Source organism: Arachis hypogaea, chromosome 10 (assembly GCF_003086295.3).
Source record: "Arachis hypogaea cultivar Tifrunner chromosome 10, arahy.Tifrunner.gnm2.J5K5, whole genome shotgun sequence".
In the NCBI taxonomy this organism is placed as follows: Eukaryota; Viridiplantae; Streptophyta; class Magnoliopsida; order Fabales; family Fabaceae; genus Arachis; species Arachis hypogaea.
In genome coordinates, this window is record NC_092045.1 from 7,957,220 (window position 1) to 7,967,314 (window position 10,095).

At 34.8% G+C, this 10,095-nt stretch overlaps 1 protein-coding gene across 7 annotated transcripts; it reads right to left on the reverse strand.

Annotated features, from left to right (window-relative positions):
• Positions 1 to 1,077: 1,077 nt before the first annotated feature.
• LOC112715043 (uncharacterized) lies at positions 1,078 to 8,294 on the reverse strand. 7 transcript variants are annotated; one of them, XM_072204561.1, is made up of 7 exons: positions 8,157 to 8,294; positions 6,901 to 7,215; positions 6,543 to 6,651; positions 6,215 to 6,335; positions 5,217 to 6,059; positions 2,750 to 4,631; positions 1,078 to 2,028 (listed from the first exon to the last, which is right to left on the reverse strand). In XM_072204561.1, the coding sequence occupies exons 2-7, from the start codon at positions 7,094 to 7,096 to the stop codon at positions 2,003 to 2,005; spliced, it is 3,177 nt and encodes a 1,058-aa protein (XP_072060662.1). In that variant the 5' UTR covers positions 7,097 to 7,215; positions 8,157 to 8,294; the 3' UTR covers positions 1,078 to 2,002. The 7 variants fall into 7 exon arrangements, with proteins under 7 accessions (XP_072060662.1, XP_025622567.1, XP_072060664.1 ...); XM_025766782.3 differs by having other exon boundaries at positions 1,078 to 1,854; positions 8,157 to 8,286; XM_072204563.1 differs by having other exon boundaries at positions 1,078 to 1,854; positions 6,901 to 7,105; positions 8,157 to 8,192.
• Positions 8,295 to 10,095: the final 1,801 nt, after the last annotated feature.

Below are 10,095 nucleotides of genomic sequence, written 5' to 3' on the forward strand. Positions count from 1 at the left end.
CAAAGTGCATTCATGATCTTTTATCTAAAATTGGCATGGATGAGGCTAGTCCTATGCCAACACCAATGGTTTCTTCCCTTCAATTAATGTCTACAGGTTCAGAAAGTTTTGAAGATCCTAAACTATATAGAATAGTAGTAGGTTCCTTGCAGTATTTGACCATCACACGCTCACATACATCATATGCAGTCACTAAAATTTGTCAATTCATGCATTTTCCATTGCTGGCTCACTGGAAAGCAGCAAAAGGGCTCACTGAAAAGCAGCAAAAGGGTACTTCGATATCTTCGAAGAACCAAGGATTACGGATTGTTGATTCGAAGAACCAACTATATTGTGATAACATGAGTACTATTTTATTAACAGCTAATCCCGTGCTGCATAATCGCACTAAACACTTCCAATTGGATGCGCAAATTATTCGAGACAAGCTTCAGACAAATTCTTTTCACATTATTCACATCCCAAAGATTGGATCAGATTGCAGATATCTTGACTAAACCTTTATCTGCTAGTATTTTTGATAGGCTGAAACCCAAGCTTCGAGTGTGTTCAAGACCTCACTCGAGTTTGAGGGGGTATTAGGAGTACAAAGTCTAATGTCAAGATTCAAGAATAGAATGTTCAAGATTAGTTATTATGGTTAGATCAGTTTGGTTAGTTAGAATTGAGTTAGTTAAATACTAGTTTCAGCAGAGTAAAAACAATGTATATATATGACTTGTAATGCTTAGATTTGCCTTTTTTTTTTTTGTAGTAATAGATAAAAGGAACAGAAGATAATGAATGAGAAATGATAACGACACCTTCAAATTCATAACATCACTTCTTTTTAATTATACTTTTTTATCTTCTTTCAAAACTATTTCCAATTCTTAATTTATTATATCAACATTTTCTCATATTTTCTTTTACCATATCCATAAAAAATTAAAAATTATGGATAATTTTAGAAAAAAAATCAAATATATAATTAAAAGATAGTGTAATCAATTTAAAAGTGACATTATCACCCCCTAATAAGTAAACAAAAATAAAACAAAGAAATAACATTAAGGACTATAATACAAACAGCAATTTTAACGAATATAAATGCTTTTCTACTTCACACTTCCATTGATGGATCACTCAATTGAGATGGAAATAACAATCAGTAATTCAGCAACTAGAGGGGGTCACAGGAACAATCCTCCAAGATAAAGAAGAAAAAAGAAAAGGGAAAAATAAAAAATTACTTTACAATTATGTCAAACACAGCGTGGCATTTGTTACAAAATATATATTGGAACCAGCATATAAACCAATTGGGCAATGGTTATTTATCCCAAACAGCCTTCAAAACTAAACCATTAAGGTGCAAGCACTTGGCTGAGTTCTCCTGTGTAAAAAGGCCAAAGTGAAGGTGCAGAAACTCTCACATTATGATGCAGTTGCACTTTGACTCGAGCTTGGGGGGCGGCTTCGTACTATCAACCTCGTTAGGAATGCCGACATTCCGCATGAAAGGCTCGTTGATATTTTCGTCGTTTTCGGTTATTTTTCCCGGAGGGGGTTTGACATCAGTTTCCAACTTCCTTTGCCTGGCTGCTGCTTTGTGGGATTTCAAAGAGCGCTTGCCAATGGTCCGGCTGCGAGTTTCCTTCCTATCAGAATTGGGTTTCCCCAATACTGTCACTGTTGGCTCAGAACCTTCAAATGGGTCAGAGAATTCCTTTTCCATTGCCATTGTTGCAGCCTGATATGCAAGATCATGGACAATAGAGCTGCAAAAAAGTATGGTATCGGTCGCCTCTTCGAGTGTCAGGCTTCTTGTGTTCCCTGGACCTTGACACTCCACTGTTACTGTTGATCCCTCTGCCATAAAACAATAAAGAACAATTAGAAATTGGGCATGTATTCATTTTGACTGATTTCAGTGGAAAAATAGACTACAACTTTGCAAGCACCAAGTAGAGAAGCAGAAATATTTTCACAACAGCAAACTCCATGAACTTGTTCCAAGTTATGGCTCCTCCTCAGCATCAACCTCTATCCCCAACAAAAGAAAAGAACTACAAGTTTATATATAGTGCTTGGCAATTCTCGTACAGCACTTATGAGACACAATCAGAGATATGTAATATTCAAAAAGTAGCATAGAAGCACTCCAAAACAACAGAATCTGCATTTAATATAATGCCTCTAACATCCGAAAAGCACAAATGCATGGGCATCAAAATTAAAATCCCTAAACAAAGATATGGAACATCACCCCGAAATGTCGTCATTTATTTTACATTTGAGGAAATATTGAGGAAATACATCAAGAAACGATCTCTCAAAACATTATAATTTTTAACTACCTACCAAGATTCAATATTGAACAGCATTAGATCATATCATATTATTGCCTCAATATCTCACTTTACCAACTTTTGTACTTTAGAAGAGCCAAATCACTCATGATAGTATCAAATAAAGCAAATTCAAGAATTGTTTTTTCTTCTCATAAACTTCTAAATATTACCACACCACAAACCCTGAAGTATGTGCGTGAGGCCAATAGGAGTGATCTAGTGATGAGGGATTTGATTAGTATGCATCAGATTTTCGGTTCAAACCTTATCATCTCAAACAAACCAAAATGAATTATGTGCATAAGTACATCTTGGAGAGGAAAAGTAGGAATATGGGAAGCATGCATTTTCATCTCAGTCACTTATTTGCAATATCTTTTCATTTGTCATCTCAATGCAAAAAAATGTCATACCTATGCCATGGGAATAGTCAGAGGCATTCATCTCTGAAACAGAAGCTGTAACACAATCATCGGAAGGATTTTGGGCACGAGGTTCCTGAAACTCATCCGGGAAACTCTTTGATAATTGGGAAAGATCTTCATTCACTGTGCCAGTATTGTTCTCAGAATTCCCTTCTATTTCTGTTTCTGTAATTGTAGAACTGTTAGTAGCAAAAAAAGAATCCTGCACATCCTCTTTCTCATCAAAGGATGACTCTGAAACCTTGACTAATGTTTCTGTATTTGGTACACTCCTTTCGGTATCTTGATGGTCTTCAACATTTTCATGTGAAATACAATCCCGAATATTTGGAAATGAAGCGACTGAATTGTCTTCAGACTGAACACCAGCAGTCTGGCTCAAAGATTCTGAAGCACTTTTTACTCTGCCCTCATCATCAATTTCAAATTTATTTTCCTCAACAATTGATCTTATAGAAGATGCATCAATTACATCCGTCACTGCATTTTCTGAAGCTAATCTTTCTTGCAGAACTTGGGATGTGTCCTCCACAGAGCGACATTCTGTTTTGCGGTAATTATCATGAGTTGCGAGATCTAATCCATGGTGAGAATGGTTTGAGGTTCCAGAGAAAGATGAACCAGCACTAGGAGCCTTGATCCTCAAGTCATATCCACAATCTACGTCTAGTTTCCTGCTACTCAACTGCCTTTGACCACGAAACTCTGTCTGTCTAGTTGAGCTAAAATCAACCGATGACGAGGCAGAACAACTACCTTGCCTTGTTGAGCTTCTAATACTGGTTACACTGTCCCTTGAAAAAGACAGATCATCATAAGAAATTCTTGAGGCAGAAAAAGACCTGCCCTGAATTACAGTTCCTTTGTGGCTGTTCGACCTTTTCAGCAATACAGAAATACCAGCACCTTCTGTGAAGTCCACTTTCAAATTTGGCTGCTCGCTGTTGTTCAATTGCTGATCACCAAATTCCTCATGAGACTTGCAATCAACTTCTGACTGGTTCATTTCTAGTGGGGTTGTAGACACCTGCCCATCTACCTGTGTCAGTGAACCAACAAGAGATCTGCTTTGTGAGTGATCCTGGATTTGTTCACTGCATGATGTTTGACTTTCCTCAGCTTCCTGTTCACCATGGGGAAACCTCAAATTAACTGCATCAGTTTCTTGTGGCAGTTTAGAAGTAACATTTGATGAGCTTGTTGTAGCTGATGCTTCTTCTTCTTCAGGCCTGTTTCTAGAAATTCCTGAAGAATCTTCGGGTACAGTCAAAGCTGTCTCAAGTATGATGGCTTTCAAAACTCTGGTCTTCTTTCTGCATTCTGGACAAATCCCAATATTCTTCTCAACTTCATCCGGTGCCTCGTAAGAGCAACCACAATGAGAACAGATTGCTGTATTTTCGAAACTACCAGTTTCAGAATTGTCACCCATGAGGAGGGAAGCTTCTGAGCCTTCATTGACTACAATGTCAATACCACCATGATAAACAGGCTCTGGAGATACAGTTGAACCAAGAACCTTAAGTCCTCTAGTTTCGTTGTGCACGACATCAATTGCTTCTGTATTGGTCTGATGCTCAACATTGGCATTTAATTTATCAATTTTATCAAAGGCAAACACTTCTTCATGAATATCAGGGTATAGTATCTTGTCAGTTTCACTAGCCATATCATCTTGATTGTGGTCACTCCCTTCAATATCTAGTGCAAAACCTGTACCTTGATCAGAGCTTGCGTTGCTGCTAGTAGTGACAGAGGAATTCCTAGATACAAGGGAGCGTTGGGCTGAATTTCCTTTTCCAACATAAAAGGTTGTACTTGGAACACTTGATAAAAGTGGCCGGAACATGTTTTGAGGACTTTTTCTATCCTGCATAGGATTTGAAAGGTAATTATAAAAATAAGTAGATTTGTTACATCCAAAAAGAAAAGTGCATTCGAGAAGAAATCATGGCAAAAGGGGGATTTATTTGTTGGTGCAAGAATGTGACAGCAGGGGGGGACTCAATTGTGACTCTATATGAAGCTATTAGCATACAGTAGTTTGTTCAATCAAGGTCAATTAAAAATACATGCACATAGGAAAGACCACATGCTGCAGAAATCAAGCAAAAAATAACAATTATAGCACTAGAGAATATGTAAAGATACATAAAAACAACGATAACTTCAAAATTGTCGTTGAAGGAGGTACAGAAGGATGGTTAAGTTTCCATTTTATATTGCTTCAGTTACATGCACGTGTGTGTGTGTGTGTGTGTGTGTGTGTGTGTGTGTGTGTGTGTGTGTGTGTGTGTGTGAGAGAGAGAGAGAGAGAGAGAGAGAGAGAGAGAGAGAGTTCACGTTTCTTCAGGGATTACTACCCTAAAAGTATCAACTTCTAACTGGCATGAAAAATTAACACATTTCGTTTAAAAAAGTAACACTGTTCAATAGGAGAATTAGATAAACATACCATTTGCCGGAAAGCAGAGTCAAATGATGATCTTTTAGGAGCAGAATTAGGGGAAACAATCCTGGCTGATTTCTTGGAAAAGGTAGGAGTTCTGTTTGTTGAAAATGAACCAGCCCTTCGGGAATCCAGTGTGTCTAAGCTACCCACTGGGATGGACTGCAAAGAGTCTAGATCATCATCTCCAGATGATGCCACAGAACCTTTGCTCAGTGAGCTAAACTGATCTCGATCATGACTATAAAACGAGCTACTGCTCCTAGAAGCAGTTGGTGACATCGATTGCCTACTGAATGCTGGAGATGAACCCCTACCATTTCTGGATGCCGGAGATGAACCCCTACCATTTCTGGATGCCGGAGATGAACCCCTACCGTTTCTGGATGCCGGAGATGAACCCCTCACATATGATGAAGGTCGATCGGCCAATGATGTACGAAGATTGGGAGGTGCTTCAGAAGAGAATCCAGGAATATTAGTTTGCCATGCCCTTATTTTTGGTGATGCAGAATTTCCACGATTTGTCTTCACTGGTGAAGTCCCCCTCTTCCCCGATGAGACTACATGACCACTAGAGCCGGTACTCATCCTCCGGGGAGTAGTAATGGAAGACCTAGAAGCAGGTGTCATGGGTTTATTTGGTGGTGGAGATGGTCTTCTAGACGGAGTCCCATACTGTGAAATTGGGGTTGGACTGGAATTTGGCAATGACGATGGCCTTCCCCTTGATTGCAGTGTGTTAGCTCCAGAACGAGGGGAGGGACTTAAACGATTTGGACTTGCACGATTAGGACTTGCACGATTAGGGCTTGCACTGCCCCTACTGCTTCTATAACTTTTCTCCATCTGATAGATGAGGTGGTCATCCAGCATAAGATGCTTGATAAGTAAAAGCACAAAAAACATTTTTCAAGATGAGAAAAAGAATTCGAGAGGAACCTTTTTCTTCCTGAAACATATAACTGTGTATAAGCTTAACTACAAATGTATTCAAAGCTCACCGTAGAAGATCTTGATATGGAAATAGGTTTACTCTGAGGCCTTCCTCTGCTGGGAATATTCAATGGTGGTTGTTCATCATCTAATGAAGGAAACAGTGGTGTGTCTGGGGGTGTCAATAACCTTTAGAAATGAATATATAGACTGACATCAGTGAACTAAGCAGTGATGACCAGAAATTGACTAATCTCAAGCTTTGTGATCAAGAAGCTTGAATTATTGTCCAACCAAGTAAATGAATTGGAATGCATAAAAAATGACAATAGTAAATAGTAAGAAAATTCAATGTGATTTGGCAATGTAGAGTACCAAATTAGGAATGCTACTCACCAATCATAGTCATTCTTGTCGCCATCAGCATTAAGCAAGTCACTAGTTTGACCTCGACCCGGAATGGAGATTCCAAGGTTGACATCAGAAAAATGTCTCAACTTGGTAGCTGTAAAATAAAACACACAACAAAGAGGAAACAAATGCATGAACATTACATTACACAAAGGCAGAACCCAAAAATAAACACAATGTTCCCTTAGGGAATGTTTGAGTTAAGAGTTTGGAGGGGAAACGAGGGTTTTGAAGGAGTTGTAGCGTAAAATTTATAACTACAAGACTTCCATTACCCCTCACTTTTTCCTGTAAAAAAAAAAAACTAACAAACATCCCTTAGGATCTCAGTATAGGAAATTACGGAATGAGTCTTCCAAGTCGTCGGACAGTTGAAGCAAAAAATTCTCCCTTTCTCTGGTCTGCATTTCACTAAACAAAGCAAGATCGTCATCTTTCTCCCTTAAGAGCAATCCTCCTTCGAGGCTGCGGCCCCGCTTGTGACCATCTGTTCTTGGCTCCCTCCCAGGAGAGTATCTCATCACTGGGGAGGCCGGCATTTCCACTACCTAGTTCAGTGCAAGACCAAATCACCTCAACCTCAAGCTCTCCATCAAAACAAAACTCAAAATCCCTCTATACCCAATGAGCAACCCTTGACCTTTAATTAAGCTCAACCCTACAATAAATTCAAGCCCCAACAATCAATCATTTACAACCCAAATAAATGAATAAAACAAAAAATTTCTTCCTACATTTTTGTTATATGCTCATTCTTCAATAGATTAATAATCTAATTGCTTCTCTAATTACCCAATACTACACAGTATCATGCAGCAGACTGTGACTTGAGTCAACAAAACCCCATTATCTCAAAATAAATTAAAGCAAATTCAGATTACCAATACAGTGACTCAACGGAACAACTGTGCCATTCAAAATGCAATGCGTAAACACTATTAACACGCATCAAACATCCCAGAAAACCCCCAAAATTTGACACCTCCACTCCCTAAAACCCTAGAACATTAGCCAGCAACAGATCCCAATTGTGGGGTTCAAATTGAGACCAAAGAATTGAACTTTGGAAACCTAAAAAGCCACCATTGAGGTTGGAAAAAAAAAAAAAAAAAACAAACAACAAAAATCAGAAACAGGTAGTGGAATTTGACTTACCGAAACTCCTCCCAAGTCAAAATTGGGTTGAAAATATAAGAGCTTGGTGAAAGAGTACAGAAACTAGAAAGAGTAGGGTGCGTTTAAAGATCCCAAAGTCAAGTTCAGAAAATTAAAAAAACAAAAAATAACAATAAAAAAAAAAACAGAGCTTAAATGCGAATTATAATGCGACGAATGTTGTATGAGACACTCGGATCTATAGCATTCATGAGTCTTCACTCTTCTCCCAAACACCAAAGTACAGATCGAAAAAGAAAAACAAATAAGTGATCCAACGGTTACAACAAACTCACACACACAAAATAAAATAAAAATATATATAATATTAAAAATAAAATATAAAAGAAAAATGTCCTGTTCTTATATAACGATGCAAAAACGAAATTAAATTAAACAATTATTATTATTAAGAATTATGGTAGTGAAATTTGAGAATAATACCCAAAACCTTTGTTGTCGTTGGATTTTGCTGCTTACCTCTCTCAACAGCAAGTGTCCAACCTTTTTTTTATTATTTTCTTTTTTTTTCTTTTTCTTTTTGTGGCTTCTTTTTCTGCCTTTCTTAGTTGTACAGATCAGGTGAGATGTCTAAGCATATAAATTATTTACTAAAAAAGTAGTATAATATAACAAAATGGATTTTTTTTTAAAGGAAAGGGAAATTATATTAATTTCCTTTGATTTAGTTTCTTAAAGAAGTAAACATAGGCCAATGAGTAATAGCTTAAATGACATAATCTTTTCGTACTCAATTAAGAGGTTGCGAATTCGAGTCTCTTATCTTTGGTAAAAAAATAATAATAAACATAGGATTAGAACTAGAAAAATAAGAAAAGCAGATTATTTTATATATTTGGATTGGATATAATTATAAAAATAATTTTGACCAGTATTATTTTATAAATATTTAAATATAGATCATGTATGTTAAGTTATAAATTTAATTATTTTGTTAATCTATATAATTTTACCAACTTTTTAATTTGTGAGTAATAGTTTTAAAATTTATAACTTAATTTTTATATTAGATAAAAATTTATAGTTAGATTCTTATTATTTATTATTAAAAGATTATATAATAATCTTAACATATTTGATTTTAGAACGTTTTATACTTCATGTTTAATCAAATATAAAAATAAATTAAATTTTTTATTTAAACAAAGTTTAAAACTATAAAAATCTAATTAAAATTTAATAGAACTATAAAAACTAATACAATAACTAAATCTACATTAAATATAAGTTTAATTATTTTGTTAGTTCTCATCGTTTTATTAAATTTACAATTAAATTTTTATATTTTTTAAATGAGTCTTTATATTATTTTTAATTTTGTAATTAAATTTTTTTGTGTCAAAAATACTAAAATTAATGAAATATTTTTCTCAAAAAATATGTGTTCATCAAATATCTAAATAGATTGTTAATTGTGGTTACTTTTAATTTACAAAAAAGTATTATATTAACTCTAATATTTTTTACATTGACAAGGACTTAACTATAAAAATAAAAATAGTATATAGACTCAATTGAAAAAAAATCTAACTACAAAATTATAAATATTAACAGAGTAATTAAACCTTAAATATAAGTAATAGAAAATATTTTTTCTTTCGTAATCTATAAAATACAGACACTTTGTTGAGTTACCGTATCTATGTGTCGGATATATTTCGAACACGATACTCATCGACACTCGTTTGATACGCGTATCTTCTATCTCCAACCGTGTTTTAATAAAAAAATAAAAAATTTTTTTTAGATATATTTAAACATACCTAAATATCATCACATATTAGTGTGTCTTATCTTATTCTTAACTTATAATTTTGGAATAAATTTAAAATATAATAAAAAATATATTAAAATAACTAAAAAAATTAATTTATATTTTATATATATTATGTCTTTATATCTTATAAAAATTTAAAATTTATGTATACAGTGTTGGTGCGTGTGAATTTCTATGTATCATATATAGTTCATAACGAAATAATGTAAATTATAATTAGGTTTAGTTTAAGGGTTGTACCTTTCATATGCATGAGTGGATTTAGTATCTAAAGAAAATAAACAAAAGAAAGTAATTTTTAAATAATTTTTCCTTTTCCTTTTCTATTTTTTATTTTATTTTATTTTATTGTCGGTTCGTGCTGTGCCGCCAAAGGTACCGTGCAGAAATAACAATGGCCTTTAAGTGTTGTAGGTGCAAAGTATTCTTTGTATGCTTCACTGCATATGAGTGAGTTATGGCAAATATGTCTTTTCATTATTTAATTGTCGAAAATGATTTACAATTAAGTTATGAATAAGGTCAAACGGATAGTGTCTTCAAAGTGATTAATTATTAATTATGATGAGTAATATATTCCATGTA